Source organism: Colletotrichum phormii, assembly GCF_030913505.1.
Source record: "Colletotrichum phormii strain CBS 102054 chromosome Unknown BDP81scaffold_5, whole genome shotgun sequence".
NCBI classification, from domain to species: Eukaryota; Fungi; Ascomycota; class Sordariomycetes; order Glomerellales; family Glomerellaceae; genus Colletotrichum; species Colletotrichum phormii.
This window is the reverse complement of record NW_026851447.1, coordinates 874,758-894,587: the sequence shown is the minus strand read 5'-3', so window position 1 is coordinate 894,587 and position 19,830 is coordinate 874,758. Positions and strand designations below refer to the sequence as shown.

The 19,830-nt window shown below is 53.9% G+C and overlaps 2 protein-coding genes across 2 annotated transcripts; one reads left to right on the top strand and one right to left on the bottom strand.

Moving 5' to 3' along the window:
* Window positions 1–8,759: 8,759 nt before the first annotated feature.
* On the bottom strand, window positions 8,760–9,925 carry BDP81DRAFT_178987 (uncharacterized protein). The gene has a single exon (XM_060582249.1). It carries the CDS (start codon window positions 9,619–9,621, stop codon window positions 8,992–8,994), a length of 630 nt encoding a protein of 209 aa, XP_060448144.1. The 5' UTR covers window positions 9,622–9,925; the 3' UTR covers window positions 8,760–8,991.
* A 2,359-nt stretch (window positions 9,926–12,284) lies between these two features.
* Window positions 12,285–12,749, top strand: BDP81DRAFT_447213 (uncharacterized protein; the record flags this gene model as incomplete). The annotated part of the gene is made up of 1 exon (XM_060592157.1): window positions 12,285–12,749. One exon carries the CDS (start codon window positions 12,285–12,287, stop codon window positions 12,747–12,749), a length of 465 nt encoding a protein of 154 aa, XP_060448143.1.
* Window positions 12,750–19,830: the final 7,081 nt, after the last annotated feature.

Sequence of the window (19,830 nt, the reverse complement as noted above, 5' to 3'; positions counted from 1 at the left end):
TGGGAAGGAGTCTACCCTGAGCGTCTACTGTGTGTACTTTTGCCCCTACATAGGCCTGGGTGGCGAGGAGGAGAAGGGGATGGAAGAGGAGGCGGACGCAGAGGGAAATGACCCCTACCCTACCTGGCTTGGGAGGCAAGATGGGCTGTTGAATGTTTGGCGTCGAGTGAGTGACTGACTGGTCGACGATGGCTGCGCAGTTGACATGGAGGGGGGTCGCAACCACCACACACCAGACTGGTGCAGAAGTGTGGGAGGCAAGCCCGACGCGAGGGCGTCTGTAAGGTCTAGTCTCCCCCTCCCCTCCTCAACCTCCTCCCTACCTAGAAATGGGACGACAGTGGTGTCGATGGTTGGAGTTCGATGATGGTGGCCGGGAATCTGCACACTCGTGCATCCCATCACAGATGCGTGCCTCTCCTTTGGGACAGAGCGTGGGAGGAGGAAGGGGGAACAGGCCACATGGCGCCGTGGGCAGAATAGCTGGTTCAAGACAAAGCTGAAGCTTCGTTTGGGGCGGACTTTCTTACTCTCGTCGACCGGCGATGGTGCTTGGTGGCGTTGGACGTGTCATTTCCCTCCTGCTTTTTCGATTTACAGTCTAAGCACTTGGTTGTCTGCATATCGGCGTGGTTTTGAAGCAAGGGGTGAGGTGGAATGGGTCGACGGAGACTTGGAGGAGGAGTGAGGATGGTCTCGTTCATGCTTCTTTTCTTATTGTACGCTACTGAGAGAGAGAGAGAGAATGCTTGACCTTTCGCCACGAGAGGAGAAAACACGCCCAAGCAAGAAGAAGAAGAAGAAAGCTGAGACTTACGAGGCCAACGGCGTCTTAATGCCTAGGCCGTTTGAAAAGAATGGGCAGAATATACCTCTATAGCAGAAGCGAAATGCAACACATGCCACTTGTGAAGTTGTAGATGTCTAGCTTCACACCAGCAGTCGATCAAGGCAGGTTACGTAACATGCGCAGCCGACAAGGCGAAAGAGACGGGATGTAGAGGATGACCGGCGAGATGGTGTCGACTATCACGATGTTTCCGAGACATTGCAAAGCCCTTCTCGATTTCAGAGGCATAGTCTTCGAAATAGGTGCAGCTGATTAGACCTAGGCGGTTGAGACGGAACCAAAAGGCACGTACTCCTTTTTCGCCCGCTACGACCCTACGATCCTACTACCCCAACCTCACTTTCAAGTTTCATTTCGTCGCCGGGGCAGGCAAATGCAGGTCAGTCAGTCAACTCTTGCGTAACTCCAACAATTTGTGAGATAATATGGACGTATAGCACGACCACCGGCAGGCTAAGAACTAATGATGAAGTAGCCAATGATTGGATACTCGCCGGTGTTGTCAGTTCTAGGCCTCTCTGCAACACTCTCTCGCCCTCCTCCAAGTTGACAGCTATCGGAGGGCGCCGCCAGGGTATCACGGACCAACTGCGATGCGAGGGTTACGAGCTTCCCGAGCTCTCACCAAACCCATCATGGCCTTTTGCCTGCCTGCCCAGAAACAGTCAGGACTTGCGGGTGCCATTCGTGTAACACCAAATCCGAACCCCCTCTCGCCCAAGCATGTTGACACAGTGAGAGAGAGAGAGAGAGAGAGAGAGAGGGAATGGGTCAACCTCGCCCCTCATTACAGACTCGACGTTTCGAGTAACGTGAAAATGACATAGATAACAGAGTTATCAAACTGACGACAATGGCTCAAGCCCATGCATGAGAGAGTTCCACAATGCCAAACTACGGGATATCAAAGTGTTCTATCAACAAGTCCCGTCGCAGACCGAGACAAGTTTGTTTACTGCCCGCAGAGTCCCCACACAAAACGCAACGCCCGCCCGCCCGCTCGCCCGCTCGCTCGCCGCCGCGACACCCCGCAACTTTTGTCAGTTATCACGACCGTTGCGTCAGATAGTCCTAGCACCAAATTCCTTTCGTTTTCTGCCCTCCCCTCCCCCAAGCCCAGGCCAGACCAGGCCAGGTAAGTAAGCGCTGTCCGAAGCGTCGCAGAGCACCCTCTAACCCTTCCCGCACACCCCCTGGGAATTGAGCAGCAGCCGGGCTAGAACGGCAGTGTCGGTCCTGTCGGATACAATAGTGTCCAGAGACTAGGCTGGGGGTGGTGGTGGTGGTGGTGGTGGTTTGCCAAGCCACGCGTCCCTTCTCCAGTCCCCTTTCTAGGACTCTCAGTCTCTCAGACTCTTGAGAAGTTTACTAGGTAGCTCGAAATACGAAATACTTCTTGCCCATCCCAGAAGACGTGCTCGCTCGCTGATACATCATCATACTTGTAACTCGACCGTCAGCTCGAGGCCTGTAAGAGACCCCCCTTCCCTTTCCCCCCTTCGACGGGCTCCATCCAGAGACTTAGCTAAGCAAGCAGTGGGTGGTGGGTGCGTGATCGCCTTGTAGCAAGGTAAGCCCCAGGTTCCCAAGGCTCACGAACACACAACGCTTACGAGGTTGGGGACAGGCAAGGCAGGCACCAGCTCTAGACCATGCTCACCATTCAACCAGAAACTGCATTCTTACGGTGCCAACGGCCCTGACATGTTCGGATATGCACGTCGCCCGTTGCGGTCATCGTCTCTCTCTGTGTCTGTCCATGGTTGCTTACTACCAACCTACCTCTTCTCGCTTCCTTCTGGATAAGCGTTGCATTTTATGAACAGGCCAACAAGAGTTGCACCCGTTGCTGCAGCTAACCCCCTGACAGATTGGGGTAAGGGAATGGAACAGGGAAACGGGAAACGGGGGGGGGGGGGGGGGGCACGGGTGTTCGACCTCTTTTTTCGGTGGCTTTGGGGAAATTTCAATAGCCGACAGGGACTTGGGATAGTCATAGTGTGGCGTTACGCCCGGAGTGATGCTATTCATGGATCGAGGGGCCTTTGCACTCCTCGTCTGATGTGTCGCTTTTCGTCCGAATATCAGAAAAAAAAACGACTACGGATAGACAAGTTCAATTCGTGCAGTCATGCGATGTCGCGGGGAGTAGATTTGATATGGGCGCCCTCATGCTGTCTAGTTGCAGCAAAGCTCGTTTGGGTAGTATCCGGAATTGGGCTATAGCAGCAATTGAGATGCATCGTCAGTTGCTGGGGTTCTTGGCCATCTCAGCATCGAGGCCGGAAAGGCAGCGGACTGTAAGGATATACTCCGTACGAACAAAGGTTTACTATGGAAACAGCATCGAGAAGGAATCCAAGCCTCAAGGATTCAAGCAAGTGGGCAAGCTTGGCTTTGTTGGTCGATGCGAGCCATGCGTCGGGATGGCTCCACCCGTCATCTCGCCAGGAATGCGGGGGAGGAAATAACGTGACACGAGCTACTTCGTCGTCCAAGTCTCAAATTGAACCCCCCCCCCCCCCCCCCCCCGAACACACGATTGCATCACCGGCCACTGTGCCACTCACTCAGTATGTCCGGGACTTGGATCACCACAGTACTACTGTGCACGGAAAGTGTGTAGTGACCAGATAGATGATGACTGTCTTCGCCATCCATGCCCACCGGTCAGCCGCTCATGAGCCATGAGAGTGTGACCACAACCCCCTCCCATCTTTGCTTGTCTCGCCATGCCTGCGCCGTTTCCCACGGACCCGCCCGTTTGAGATGAAGGAGAGCCACCAAGAATGCGGAGAAAAAACACAATTGTCGTTTCGACGCAACACTGAACCGGCCCATTTGACACAAATAGTGGGCCCCATCACCAGATCACTTCTCAGACGTGTAGTCCAAACGAGGCTTAGCAACATCACGCTGTTGCTCGTCTAAACCCTTTTCCTCCGTGACCTACGCCGCACGACCACTGGGGAAAAAGCAATAATTATCTGAGTTAGGAGGGAAAGGCAAGGGACATACATATACATACATGGCTGCATGGGGGGTTGGTTGGCTTGAAGGCATCTGGGGTCATTCGGTAAACCGGTAAACCGACTTGCTTGTGTGCTTCTTGTCCATGATGAAAAATGATGGGCCAACATACGGATACCATCTGATTTCAATCGATACAGGGGATCGTCATGAGCCAATCAAGGGGACTTAATCGCCCCCGAAATGAGGTGAAGAGGCAGACAAGAGGCGTCTGACACCGTCGAGCAAACCGACAAACACCAACATGCTCGTCGCTATGGCGCGAGCATGCCTGTTGCGCATGTTTGCTATTGGCGCAGGACGTGTTTGTCCGAGCCCACCGTCCACTCGCCTTCGAATCCAGTACAGTGGTTAGGCAACGGGAACAGAGCGGTCCTTCGCTTGAGGGCTCTCCCGCCTGTGTTCCTCACCATTGGGATTTTCATCATGCGTGGGTTGGCACCACTTGCGCCTTGCTGCATTCAGCACAATCCTCACCGTGGCGGCGCGGACGCTCACCTCAGCGCGATGCTCGCCGGTTCCTCCAAGGGAAATCATCGAGACTGGAGCCCTGCAGGTGTCCACCGTCATTAAGACACAACCTCCGACCCTGTTGCTCAAACAAGACACGAAGTTGTAATAACGTCAACAGCAAATGTCTGAGACTGCTGTGTAGGTATGATTCTCGTGAAGCCGGGGTGGACTCGAGTTGCGAAAGGGGCTGCAAGACGTCTGGCCTTGAGCCGCTTTGCGTCTCTCCGCCGCTTCTTTTCCAACTGGTTGACACGGCTGTCCGAACACGGGCTATAGCAGAGGACTTGAATGGACAGGCCTCCCCTGCTACTCCCGTCGCTCTCGCCAGTCGGCCATTTTCTTCGCACAAACTCCTGACGCTGTGTATCCGTAGTGTAGTTACACTGCAGCTCCAGTATATCGATTGGACCAGGGCATGGATTGGTCAGTCTTCTCGTCAAGGGTTGAAATTTATTTTTTTAAAGCAAAGGGAAATACTATATCCGTACCCCGTACTCCATAGAGCGCGAGAGCGTGGGGGACGCTGAGCACGACAGAGGGGTGACTCTAAGACAGCGCATGCCCAGTTGCTGACATGGGGAGAGCAGAGGCCGCGAACAACGATCGCGCTTACATGGTAGCCAAGATCGAATCAAACCCAGAATGGTGTCTGTGTGTAAATAACGTGCTCTGTGCTTTCCGGAGACCACACCTGATTTGGTCCAAGGCAGAGGATGTCGGTAACGTTGGCGGCTCGAGTATTGCAGATTTTTTTGCCTATCCCTCAACGCCTACAGGGGCTTGCTTCATTGACTCACACTTCGACATCGTTGAGCTGTGGAATTCTGCGTCCCGGACCCTGGAATTTTTCACTTCGTTAGCCGGCAACTCTGCTCCTGAGCTCAGGGGTTCGGGGACTTGAATCTTGCCGTGCTCCTTCAGGCCTGGTGAACTCAATCTGCCCGTCCAGTAAAGTACGTGCCGCGCCCCACTAATGATATCGGATGAGATGGAATCTTTCTGTATGTTACAGCGGTGCTTCGAGGAGGGAGGCAATTTGCTGCAAGGTACGGGGTTTCCGTACGTGGCCAGAGTCGACGCGGCCGCAGTCATGGCAAGCACGCAAATTCGCAGCTAGATCCAGCGACTTGAGGAAGAACAGCGCGGCTCGACGTCTGGTCGAAGCATTGGGGGGTCTCGCTGGTGCTTCTACAATTACGTGCATTGCTGTCACACAACGATCGGCCGACGCCGTGATGGCTTCCAAAACGCGCCCGCACTTAGCGAGGCAGCCCTCGTTCATTAGTGGCGCCTTCGTCGTTTACCGGTTGCGCTTCAATAACACGATTTCTGCTGAACTGAAGGTCCTACGTCTCCGTCGTACCAAACAAGGCTAGACCTGGCGTTGGTAATCAAGATGTAGTTTTCGACTCGTCCAATAAGCTGCGGGTAACTACTAAGAAGATCTCAGCTTGGAAAAGAACGGTGTCACGGGGGTGACTGTGAGACATTGGGGGTGTTCTGGAGAATTCCAGCGGCAAGTAGTTGTCATCGTGCTTGACGTATCCGTATCGACGACAACAGGTCTCGATGCCATGCTAGCCCAGGTGACATGACAGCTGGGTAGATTCGCTCAGAGCTCGGGACTTTCCTTGCTTGAGATGTCAGGTATCTGCGTCGTCCTCAAGGACTGCAGTCTGGCAGTCTGGTTGTCGCACTCGATCCACCTGGCATCGTCGAAAAATCTAACGGGCCGAGTCTTGGGACCACAACAAGAGATAAGCAGCGGCTCGCATTCATGGGTCAGGAACCCAGGTGAAGTCTTTGCGATAGTCGACCTCTGGAGACAGACAAAGATGGACATGATCCGAACACGCCTTCTTTGACCTCCACCTTATCCCCAGTCCTCCTTTGCGGGCGGAGCAGGGCTAGTCCTTGTTCTCGCGCATGGCCCGTGTCAGGAACACGGCAATGCCTTCTTTAGTCTCGACTTTGGAGATGCGGTGCGGCATCGATGTCAAAACTGGTTCTCGGCATGAGGGATGACGATATGTAGCTATCCTCCGTACTCTGTGCTCGATGTCGCAGCTTCATCCGGTGGCCGTCGCAAAGGGTTTGTGAGATAAGGGCTAGTACGGGATATTGCGGGATCATCGGCGTGCATTGAAATAACTGAAGACCCTCATCTGCCCCCCCCCCCCCCCCCCCCCATTTCGCCGGATCCGACCGAAATAATGCTCGGAACATGGCTCAATCGAGACTGTCCTCTTCTTCAGCATAGAGCAACGGGCCACGGCATCTCCAGGAGGCAGAATATCGGGACAATGACGCTGTGGGTTCTTCATCGAGTGCTTGCCGCAGGTGTGGGGGTTGTGGTTGATCTGGTTTCCGCGGTTGTTCGTCTTGATCATCCTTGGATTGACCCATCCCATAATCAAGAAGCAGATAAGCGCACCAGTTCACCAATACTGCAATTGTTTGGCTTGAGGCTGGCGCGACTGGTTCTCGCCTCAGCGCGTACCAACGGCGTTAGACGGGAGCCAGTGCGAATCCTTTTGTCCCTAGCCCTCCATCCCGGCCGCAACTCGATCGAACTCTATTGCTTTCTTCATCTAAGCCAAGTCCGAGGCTCCCGCCTTCAGAGGTTTAAAGGTGTCTGTGGCAGATTTGGCAGGATCTCGTCTTCGTGCTGTTTGCTGCACTTAACGGATGCCGACAAAGCCGATGCTATCTCATGGTCGCTCTCTCCGAATGAGTTTGACGCAGTTGCCGCGTCTTGTCTAGGCCACGAGAAGGACTTGGTCGACAGCCGACTCCAAAATCCTGGCGAGGGGCCCTTCTCCGTATGAGCGAAAACTCTCGCCTCCCAGGTGTCTCTTCGCTCGCTCTAGGTTGAGATGACTTGGCGCTTGTATGCGTCCCACTTGTGGGCGAAGCAGCACTATCTCGTGCGGGCGCTGAGCAGACGTAGCCCACGCCACACGCGTACTGATAAGTCTAGGGCTCGCCTTCACCCTCAGAATCCCACGCCAAATCGCTGAGCCGTCGGGACACGCAAGGTTGGTTGCACCCAACCCCACAACCTCCCGGATATGAGTGGGTTGGTGGTTGGAGAGGCCCAGGAACCTGATGCAGATATCAGCGGGCGGCGGATTAAATGATCATCCTGACAATGTCTCTGAGGAGTGTGCCAGTTCCTGGAAGAAGGGTCTCGGCGAGGTCGAAGCAAGCTGCATGATTGGCTGTGTGCATAAAGAGATGGCTTATCTGAAGGGTGCCGCTACGTTGAAACCAAGCTAATAGGAGTCATGGGGTTCTTGTCTCTCTGCTATTGCCAGAGACAATAATTTCGTGATCGCAATCGCCGTTGCTATTTGGATCATCGCTTTAATAAGATACCCGCGGCAGCCTTGTCGAAAGAGCGGCCGGCACTCGAAGGACGATCACGGCGACAATCGCAAAGATGGCGGGATGGATCGTCCTGTTCGTCGGCCTTGATTGGCTTTCGGCGTTGAAGGTTGTGGTTGAACGACCCAAAGCTTCGCCTCTCCCACTGGGTTGCTAGTGTAGGTGGTCCGTAGATCCAGTCTCTCCGGAACTGAATGCTCGTGAGGCTCCTGAGGTGGTCTCTTTGACGGCCGCGGGTCATCGTAAGACGTCAGTCCCCCCAAAGTGACGAAGGCGACGAACTCGTCTGATCCATAGGGGAACCCGCTCCAGGGTTAGGTCCTGCAACAATCCGTGATGCAGAAGCTGCATAAAGGACCGCAGAATGCATGTTTGGGCGAAGGCGTCAGTACGGGTGGTCAGGTGGGCAACCTGGACGGCCTACTATGCCATCGGTCGACTCGGGAGGTATGGTGTTAGTGTGGGGAGGCATGTTGTGACGCTGATTTGTTCAACGTTGTGAGCCTGTTTCTCCTCCCCCGCCTCAGAACGTATGCGGGTGGTGGCCAAACTGGTTTAGCCGCTCTTGGCCCGCAGCAAATTCCAACTGCATGGATGGACGACCACGGAGGACCTCAACGGAGATATCGACGGCGAATGGCGGCTGCAGACGATAGGAGCTTTTAGAGAGACAGTTGATGTGACGAGCTTCCTCCTTATGTCACCACCATTGAATCTCCACGCGTCCGTCGTCACGGATAGTGTCATAGTGCACCACACAGCAGAATCGTGACACTGCAGCCTCCAGACTTCTCTCGGCGGGACTACTCCTGCCGTACCGTCGGCCTAGGGTGGGGACATCGGGATTGTTGAAGCACAAGATCTCCGATATCCCTGACGGAAGGGCTCCATAGTTATTGCTTGAGGAAGAGAGTGCATCATGGGGGCGTACTCGGGCTTTTGCAAGAGCTTGGGATTGCTCCCAAGCTGCACTAGTGTAGTTCTTTGGTCCGCATGAGCTAGGAAGACAGCATGTTTCGCAGTGTCTGTAACGCAGATGAATGGGCTAGGGAAACAGACGATGATGGCAGTACGCAGACCAGCCGATCGAGGGTGACATAGCTTCGGGGTGTTGTGATGCCACAGTACGGATATCATTTCGTATTTACTGGGAGTTTGAGTAGACCCATGGACGGACTTGGAGTCGTCCGTTGCGAAATAACGTTTGGTTGTCATGCCAGGTTCACCTGGGTAGAGGCGGTCATGAGGATTGTGTCGAAACTCTCGAAACCAGGATACAGCCCTCTTGTTGACAACGAAAGCCGACGACGGCACGACGGGTATCTCGCAATACTCCTAGGGCGCAACGAAATCTCAATTGCGTGCTGGGATGGATGGATAACGATGGTGAACCCCAGGTTTTCGCTCTGACGCCACTCCACGACAGGATGGTGTTGAAATTGGCGTTGGATCTGCCCAATTTGGCTGGCGGCCAATGAGGAGCACGACGGCTTTTCACCTGGTCTCTGTGTCTCTGTCCCTCCCCTTACCCTCGCCCACTTGCTGCAGCAGGGTCGATCAGTTGCCATTGTCGTTACGTGGTTGTGGTGGGCTAGGAGAGGGGAGTCGTCTTGAGACAGAACTGGCGAGACACGAAAAGAGGCCGCTGCAGAAGCAGAGACACACGAAAACGTCAAGGTGGTGCTTAGTTGGTTGGTTGCACCAGCATCCATCAGTTGTCTGAATTTTGAAGGGACCATTCGTGCCGGACTGCCAATGTCGAGTTTGCCGTCCCCACAGGCTACCGCCATCGTAGTATTCAATGGCAGTCTATCTTGGCCCGGCGTGTGGTGTGTTGCCATCGCCGTTGGCCTCTCTTTGCTGCCGCTCTGCCGCTCGAGGAAAGTTCTCCAGTCTCTAGAGAGTCACAGAGTGAAGTGGAGCATGGAGAAGGGGACGGCCGCTGTCGCTATTTTTGCGGATACCAACCCCCCACGCGGCTCCATGCCTCATATCATTCGACAACGGGCTGATTTGATTTCTCATGATCTTGGGCTGACACCCGTTGCGTCCATGTGTTTTTAGAGGACATGATACTAGCGACGACGAAAATTGTGAGGAAGCTGATGGTGACAGGCACGGAGGATGTAGGGATTCGAAGACTGTTGGGGTACCGATAGGGGGATTGAGGTTGAAGAGTTTTTTTTTTCTTTTTCTTTTCTTTCTTCATCTCCTGGCTCCTCCTAGTCCGGGCTCGCCCAGGCGAGTAGGGAACAACCGCGATCTAGACTGGTCCAGCCAGCTCCCGGGGCGTACTGCTTGTGTAGAGTGGCGTTGAACGGGATCGAGCTCTGGGTGTGCTGAGCTTTGAGGCCGACTGTGTAAGTTGCGGTCCAGTCGCAGATGCACTTCTGATTAACCACCCAATTCAACATATTCTTCTCTTGAGTCGTCCGAGGGTGGCCAGAATCCTATGCAGGGTAAGGAGTACGAAGCACGAATACTGGCGATGTTGGTACGGGTGGTGGTGTGCTGCTGCTACCAATGTCTCTGGCGGCAGCAAGCAAGACAGGAAGAAAAGAGACGACAGTGCAGCTCTGGATCTGACCAAACACCGGACTGCTCCTTGAAAGAGGCCGGGGTCGAGCTGTGCTAGCATCAATTGGGAGGGCGTGGGTGTCGATCATGGGTTTGAACCTGGGCAAGGAAAAGACGGAGAAAGTGGACCAGTTTTCTTGGTGGGAGTTGGGAGTTGGGACAGCACCATGGGCGTGAAGGAACGACCAGAGACAAGCTTGGGCCAATGGCACCCGCATCCACTAGGCCGAAACAATGCTAGCGCATTATGGATTCTTGGTATCCACCCAGACGATTCTCACTGGCTCAGAACGAGCAGCTTCGGTTCAGCGTCTGCAGCAGCCATCTGTACTCATGCCTGAGGTAGTCTTCCATTGCACAATCCGCTGCATCACTGTCATAAGCGGGCAGACCCGTGCCTGGCGATGCCGCGATACAAGGGAAAGAGGTATAGATATCGGCTGCCTTCTTGCTGCCCACGCCATTTGTATCCACTCTGAGCTGCTGCCCACACAGCTAGACGGATACCTAGGTGCTACGGAGTAGGCGTACCTTAGGTGGACTGCGGCCTGCCTTGGGTTGCTGCGTTATGCAGTTCTCGGATGTCCACACGCCCTGTGGCGTCATCGTCGACAGTTGGCTCTCTCTGGCTGGCCTGTCTTGGGACCGTCGCATCCTCAGGAAGTTAGCAGATAACGCAAGAGCAGCAACAGAGCAGACAAGACCAAGTATCTCGCCGCCCAGTTTCAACTAGCAAAGTACGAATGCTTCGTCCCACTGCTGCCCCGCTTTCTCTGCACTTCCATCTTCTTCACAATTCGACTCCACGCTGATGAATTATGTTTCTGCACCCCCTCTCTATCCAGCCATCCACACACCTCGCTCATGCCCCTCAAACTTTGAGCAGTGAGCACAATTGTCGCCTTTGACGCAGAAAATTTTCAGAGGAAATCATCACACGCCCATGTCTGCTGGATGGTCCCCTGCTCCTTTTCCCCTGCCCTCCCGAAGATGGGTACGAAGTACGTACTCTTTTTCCTTCCCTCCCCTTCTCCCCTAACAAATCTCTCTCTCACACTCTGTGACTTTGCAACTCTGTGACTCCTCTCTCTCTCTCTCTCTCTCTCTCTCTCTCCCCCCCCATCTGCCAATCTCGCCCATCTTGCTCCCCTCCCCTCTCTCTTACCCACCATCCACCACCCCTCTTTCCCTCACTCACTCCCGCCTGGCCTTGCTCCCACCCACCCCTCCACGCCCCTACCTATGCCTTTCCCTCCCACACACCCCCTTCTCTCCTTCAGTGGGCGCTATCTGCTGCAGGGTACTGGAAGTGGGGTCCTGGCTCAGCCCATCAGATTGCCAATGCCATCCTTGCTCTCTCTCTGCCCTCCATCTCCATCTTGCCATCTCCACCCCGGACCTGCACACTAGCGGCCACTTCCTGCCCTTGTGCTTGTGTGTGCATGTTTGTGTGGTGGGTGGGTGTCTTGTCGCTCTCTTCATCCACTTCCAAGTATCTTTGCACTCACTCATGCCAGCCCAGGTACTTGGTATGCACCATAGGCCTTGTCTTGGGCGTGCTCCTCCACTGGTGGCAGGCTGTGCTTCGAGGATAGATACATATGAGCCGACCTCTTTCCACACCTCGATCCACTTCTCTTTCTCTCATCATTCGACTTCACTCATCTTCTCCTCCGGCATTTGTTCGTGGCTCACTCTCTTGCTTGTGGCTTCCAGTTCTGTTCATATATCGACTGCAACCCGTCCAACTCTTTAAACAACTGCCATCAACCACACTCATCACCACATCTTGTCCACGTACAAACACACCAACTACCTCCTCCAGTCCACCACAGACCAGACCTGAACACTAGTCGACTCTCGACTCGGTTCTGCTCAACAGACAAACACCAAACTCAAACAACTACACAACACACATTCAGACGCAATGGCCGCCTTCGACCTCTGGACTCCCGAGTTCTGCCTTGGCTGCGACAAGCAGACCGACGGTACTGCCTACTGCTCCGAACACTGCCGCCTCGCCGACTTCGAGAAGACATCTACACCCAGCTCAGTTGCCAGCTCGCCCGGCTTGAACACTCCCTCCTACCCTTGGACTTCCTCAAGGCAGCAGTCTAACAACTTTTACCTCTCTCCCGCCTACGACTTCACCAACGCTCAACCCTACGGCAGCAATCCCGCCAGACAATCCTACCTCTCTTCCTCGAGGGCACCTACCACCACCCGCCGCACCCTGACCACTTCGAGTTCCAACTCCAGCCTATGCTCAATGCAGAGCACAACATCGTCAAACACCGATGCCAGCCAACTTTCTGAGAAGGCCAAGAGGGAGCTTCAAGCCTACGCCGTGTCCTTCGACCAAGCGAGACTCCAGCGTCGACGATCGGCCTAAATCAAACACGACCACTTCTACTACACACTGTTCAATATACCCTTAGCCACTCCATGAGCGGCATCTTTTCCTTTTTCCAGCACAGCACGCAACTCAGTTTACTCGATACACCATCGGCACACCGATTCTTTCTTTTTTCTTTGGGTTCGACTTTGTTGTAACAAAACGGGCATTACAATCGGAGTACTGCATTATAAAAAAAGTTTGGGTCAACTACGGGGAGTAACCTGGCTTGGCAGGACACCTGCTTCAATCACATCAGGGCGCAACAATGGGGAACACCGGGATTGTACCACGACATTAGGGGCTTGTGACCAAGGGTTGTTTACAAGCATGGCACTGAGGGATTGAGGAGATCACCTTTGGCTTCATTACATCTCACCACGGGATTGGACGTGGAGGGTAGCCTGCCACGAGAGCAGAAAGGGCTCCTACATCACGACAAAAGTTGGGTAAAGACCCAAGCATTGGACGGAAGCCTCGAGGTGAATGACCTCTGATGGCAGCTTGGACTGGTATAAACATTAGGCATTATCAAAGTGACGGATCAACTGGGTAGCGGAGATTCCAGAGAGGAATGGACTAGCACCGCCAGATTGAGATGGAACCAAAAAAAAAAATATCAAGACCAGTTCAAAGTTTGACAAGAATTTCTTCCTACTGCTTGTTGTCTGTCTGCATGGGGGTGGGTGACTGATGACTGCAATCAACGATGACTCTAACTCTGTCCATGCCAGCACAATTCACATACACTTCTGGAGCACTCGCGACAGAGCTGTGGGTCTGCGGGAAAAGTCGTCATAGTGCCGGAAAGTTCAGAATCACCCATTACGCTTTAGGAGCCCCTGGCCCAGGTGCTATGGAGTTTGGTCCGAAGGGAGGAAAAGTTGGTGAAATTTTTGGCCAGGATCCCACGCCAAGATTATTTTTGTTCGCTCGGAAGTTGCCAAACATACCATAGACTGCGAGGGGACAGCGAACGGGGGTCGGACACGGCGCACAATTCGGGAACACATAACTAATGATTAATGGAGACTTTGGGTAAGGGTGGTTGGTTGGTTGGTGGGTAGGCGGCTGATTGACGAAGGCTGGTTTTTTTTTTTTTCACTTTTCTTTTTTTTCAGTCATTGCAGACTTTTGACAACGGCTCAATTGCCCACGTTGACAACGTGCAGCTCAGGGGCCCCCCCAAAAAAGTCCAAGGAAAGGCAGCCAGGCAGGGCGCAAAAGGACAGGAACTGGAGACACACACAGATACGGATAGCCGTACACGTGTTTCCAATCCTTTTTGGAGTTCTTGACTCTTGACGAGGCGAAAAGCGAATCTTGCTAGCAAGAAAGTGAGAGATGATGGAATTGGCAAACGCATGGTACGATTGGAAGAGGCAGTGCGTGCGGCGGCGTGCCATCAATGTCGGGCACGCATTGCACTTTTCCACTCCGAATTTTCTCAATGGGAATTTCCAGAGCCTTACGGGATGGGATACCTTGCTTTCCGGTCCAAGGTACCTTACCTTCCATTGCTTTTTCCTTTCTTGTTCATCCGTCGCCTTGTTCGTTTCCTCCTCCCCCGTGCCCCCTTCCCCTTCCTGCCTTATAGAGTAGGTACCTTTGTACAGCTGAGTTGAGGCAACGGAAAGAAGGTACCTTCCAGGTTGAGGTCAGGTCAGGCAGGCGCCAAGCATTAGCCATCTTAGTCATCGAGCAACTGCGTACGAGGGGATGAAACCTGCGCCTACCCTATGTGACCATGGCTTTCAACGACACGTCCAAAATATTACTCGCACCTGCGCAAGCACGCAAAACATAACAATGCATGGCTACTGTCCCACTGGTGGAGGTCATCTCGATGGCGCACAGTTCGCAATCTCGCACCAAGATTGAGCAAGCGAAGAAAGATGAGATGCTTTCAGCAGTCCGTCCTGCCTGTCATCCATCCACCAAGTCACAGTCGCCACGACGTCTCTCGTCTCTCGCTCCCGGAGTGGCCCATGTCTCCGAGCACCGCAGCGCACAGGCACCACCTCTCACCAGCAGCTATGCCCGATGTCAAATCCCAAAAAGGGCGAATACGCACCGCCGGGCCCCCCCTGGCAGGACAATTCCCCGCCAAACACGCACACGCACACGCACACGCCTGCGCATCCATACGGCGGCATCCGTCGTCAATTCAATATTTTTTTTTTCTATCCTTTGCAGAAAGCAGGGGACCCGTAAACAACGACAATGCCGCCCACATGACCGCCATGACGTGAGCCGCGCGAGAAAACATGCCTTCCTTCTGCCCCGTCGTCCTCTGACGCAGCTCGAGCCGAAATGGATTACCATGGAGGCGGCTTTCGAACCCGAACCCTCTTTTCCCACTCAGATCCACGATCCACAAGAAAGGGAGGGGACTCGGGAGGAGACGCATTTGACAGGAGGACCCCCGCCAAGTTGCGAGAGCCTCTTTTCATGTGCGATGGAATCTCGGTTGTAGCCGCAATCTGACCATTTCCAACAGACGACTACCACCCACCCCTCCGCGCCTGGTACGGTGCATGGCGCTTCGGATACGGACAGGAGAGACTGAGAACAGCAACGAAGCTACCTACCTTTAGCCGAGGGGGCGGCGAGCAAAAAGTGAAAGAAAGGGCATTGTGGCACTGGGGTAGCCTTTCAAATTAGCTGTTTGCTACCGCCGCTCAGACCAATGATGTGCACATCATCAGCAACTGCTCCTCATCTCGGAGCTGGTTTGCTTATTACCATGGCCCTCTCGGTCTCCATGAACCACCACCCCCGATATCCGGAGCCCTCGAGGAAATTTTTTTTTTCCAAGGACCGAGGGGTCTGGCTGGAGGACTGGAGTCAATGGACTGGATTGGCTGGACCTGGGCCCTGAACCTGGACCGAATCCGTGGGGTGTCGAGGGCCGCCCGAACGCTAACCTCGACACTCACTCCGTGACTCCTCAATCCGTTCAGTCGTGCATTTTCACTCAAAAGTCGACACCCACCAGCAGCCGTCGAGGCAGCCGCTATTGGCAAGCGCCGATGGTAGAGAAAGGCCAAGGATGTTACAGCCCAGTCCAAATTGCGACCAGCTCTGACATCCTTGAGCAAAGGGTGTGGCGGCCCAGGGGAAGCGATGGTGCTACTATGGAACCCTCCAGCACCAGAGGCGCCCTACTGAGGCCAGGTGGGAAGTCTGGGGACAGGGCGGCTTGCTCAGGCGTCTCGCCAGCTGTAAGTGGCCAGAACAGGGCTCCAATTCAAGATGTGAATTTCCAGCAGAAGAGGCGTCCGCATCTCAGCGCTCGCCTGAAGGCGTGCTTCGCGCAGAAAGGGCCTGCGTCCTGCTTGCTGTAGAGTGCAGAGCAGGGAGTACCTTTGTTCAAGTCCATTCTGCACAACACCTCAGCTCTAGCTCCCGGATATTATTCACGCAAGACGACCTATCACTACCTTAACCGACGCCTGCCAGCCGTTTCTGTCTCTTTGCAGACTTTGTGTGACAGACAGACCTCTCTGTCAGCGCCGAGCCACTCACAATTGCCTCAGTTCGCCTTCAGTTCGCCTCTATCTGTTCACATTAGGTTGCCTTCACGAATTGGAATTGCCAAATAACCCGATAGGAAGATAATGCCTCACGATCATGCCGGCCAAGAAGTAGGCATGAGGGCCACAAGTGTGCCTTCGCCTTTCATCTGCAGCTTACGCCTCTCCCTCCGCCTCTGAAGCAGCAGCAGTTTGCACAATAGCCAACTGGACGACGACTTCCACTTTGGACACGGTACATTGTGACGGTGTTGGCAGCGTTTGATACGACCAGTCGGTTATGCCTCCATCTCTCTGCGAGTTTGTTGGGGGAGTGGCTACAGAGACTCATTCCTTCAACTGCAACTCGTCAAACCAGCCATTCTGCGTTTTGACACCCCTTTTCCCTGGCGGCCTCGCCCTCGCTTTACGGCACACTTCAGGGTTGGAACAGAGATGCAAATTTTCACAGCATGGATCAGCCTCTGAATCTTCTTTTCCCTCCGTCTCCCTTCGGAGAGGGCAACGGATCGATCGGTCCATGGTGTCTGGTCTCTGTGCGCCCGGCCATGGTCTAGGTACTTTTGTTCTTGATCGTTATGCCCGCTCTGTGCCCTCGTTGCTTTACTACCCGTTCTGTTTTACATTGAATAGTGAGTCGTTCCAGAGACATGTACCAAGAGACAATAACAACAAACAAAACAAAATAAAGTTTTGCTTCGTTATACGCCGAGTGGTCTTCGTCTAGGTACACCTCTAGTCACAACTAGTTCTTCATATCCGAGGCGGGTTTCGTCGGCTCGCGTCAGTTGTGCTCCAACGCTTCTGTACCTCAGAGCGCCAACGGCATTCAATAACAGCCCGGAGGTCTCCAGTCGAACCACCATGGCACCTCAAACCGCATGTTGTACCATTGTATCGCCTGCATTTCAAGCCACCGCAGCGCTATCTGTTTTACGCCTCTGACACATCCTTTTCTGCACAGCGACTATATGCACTTGAACACGTATCACGGCGATCGGCCCTTTTTCAGTCAGTCTCTATTGAACAAATCCGTTTTACTCGCTGTAGCATGAGCACCAGACATATTTTGCCGTCCAACCATACAGACGGGTGCTGCGGTAACAGCACTCTCTTGCAACGAGGCAGGGGCCGTCTCACCCGCATACCTCACAAGTGGACGGTCAGTTTAGGTAATATCTGATTGAATGGAAGCATGGTGGCTATTGTCTAGCACCAGACGAAAGATTCTGTTCTCATCGGTGCTTTTCGAACTCGGGTAGATGCAGGCCCGAAAGCTGGAACTCTCTCTCGTCCGCTCGGCGGCCACGCCCCATCGTCAAGAGCCATAAGCCGGCTCACGTAATACAACTTCTCCCTTGAACCACGACAAGCCGACAATGACGTCAAGCTTATTTGCTCCTCTCACCTTACGAACACCGGTTTCATCTTTCAGTCTGGACTGATCCGCCAAGAGCACGGCATCCCAGGTCCCTGGGAACAAGACTGCGCAGGCCCGTGACACACGGCATGGTCGGACGCTTGGTGGCCAAGCATCATCAGCGGAAACGCTGACAGGAAGAGCAGCGAACCGATCCGTTGTCCCAGGTGTCATTGTTCGTGCTGTCTGGGCTACTGCTGCTGGGTTGAGGAGCCTGAGACAAACTTGTGCCGTGCCTCGTCCCGTGTCCGGCATCGTTGCAAGGAACATCTCTGAAGGATACCCGCACCTTTCCCGCACCTTACGTGAACGCAGGGCACATTTGGCGAGAACCCGTCCAAAGGCAATTGCGTCGAAAGTTTCCGGGACGGAAGGGACAAGGGGTTGAGGCGAACCAAAGCTTTCCTGGGCGGCCACAGGCTAACAGCAAACGAGGTTCAAACATTGGGACCCTCCCTTCTCTATTCCTGTCCAAGCAGCGTGGCAGCTTTTGACGAAGCTTCAATGCCGTGCCGCGTCAAGGTAGACAACGGGAAAGAGCCAACTGCCGAGAAATGCGTCAGGATTTTCATTGCCAGTCACAGATTGACACGACCACACGTCGTCGAATCTTGGACGGGCTCTCGTTTCATCCACCCTCGGTTGACTATTAACCAACATCAGGCCGAATCACAGCAGCTTGCAAGACCGGTCCAGACTCGTTACCAATCGGGGAGATGCCCTCGCCGCATTGTAATTGCCTCGTGCTGTTGCCGTTCATGTCAGCAATTGCAAATGGGGCAACCGGATTTGCAAATCGACACGGGCCGCCTGAGAGGTTTTTTTGTTGGGCATTCGTAAAGAGAGGCAATTTTATTTTTTTCCCTTCCTCGTTTTCCAACATTGACCCTCCTCACGTCGTCTGGGCTGGCCCCGTTTCATCCGCAATCGGCATTCTCTTGTCTCTCTTTTTTCCCGTGGCCGTCGTCGGAGGGGAAAAGTGTCGTCCTGACCTGGTCAGACAATGGTTCGATCTCGGAGCGACGAAATGCTGGGCTTTCCCGTTTCCGATGGAACGGTGGTCACAGTCTTCCCTTTCCCCCCGACTGGGCTTGTTCACACCGCACGCACATAAATCTCACTTTGTGAAAGAGACAGATCGTATCCGCCCGCCGTCGTTCCGCGGCCCGCTTGCTGGGAAGCAGGGAGCGGGGGAAATTTCCCGTGGCTCTCAGATCACCGATTCGGCTTGTCATTGTCCCTGTACGGACGGATACACCGTATGATCTGATGTTTTTGATTTCTCGTCTACGGTCTTGGAAGCTGGAGTCGGAGCCAGCCTACGTCCAGTGAAGTGGGCTGCTGTGTGGGAACCGGACGCGATCGAAGGGATGAGGAAGTTTTTTTTTTTAGAGTTTTTTTTATTAGAGTTTTTTCTCATTTCACGAATCTTTTTGTCCCCTTTCTTTTTCATTTTTCTTGATGCCCGTCATTCATGCTGGCGACGTGTCATAGTGGCATGTGTATATTTTCCGTCCCTTTCCCCACGTCGTTGAAGCCTCCCCCGATTGAAAACTTGGCCCCTCTCGGCCTGACCTGACGGGACGTGGGCAACTTGTGCTTCACCGGTGAGGATGTGGATCTCCTTTTTTTGTGAAAATTTCTTGAAGCGATTTGAAGGGTTTAGGTACCAGGCAGGTTGCAGCTGGAGCGAGACAATGCCTCTAGTAGGCTCGCGTATCACTTTATTATCCCCGTTGCGGGCTTTCCCTGGGCTCACGGGCCCCAACCAAGGGGCGTCTGTCTATATAACAGCCTCTGCCGTTCCCCCCGAGAAGAGGAGTGGGATGAGAGCGAGAGTGAGACTATACTAGAGAGCGAGTCTTTGGTCGATGGCCTGATCCCATCGTTGCGGGCCAGTTTGTGTGTATATAAATCACAGGAAGCATAACCGCTGGCGCTGGGACAAGAAGCTATAGCTAGGTAGCCACCTGACAAGGCCCCCAAAGTGTCACGACGATTGGTGAGCCTTACGAGACGGGGCATTCCAGAGGGGGTGTGACCCGGAGCTAGGGCACAGAAGCTCGCCGTTGTTGTGTTGTAGCTCGTAGCTCAGCTCAGCTCAGCTTGAAGAGATTTTTTC

What these genes read in the sequence shown, in the direction of transcription:
- BDP81DRAFT_178987 (XM_060582249.1), bottom strand. Translation starts at nt 9,621, where the DNA reads ATGGCAACACACCACACGCCGGGCCAAGATAGACTGCCATTGAATACT.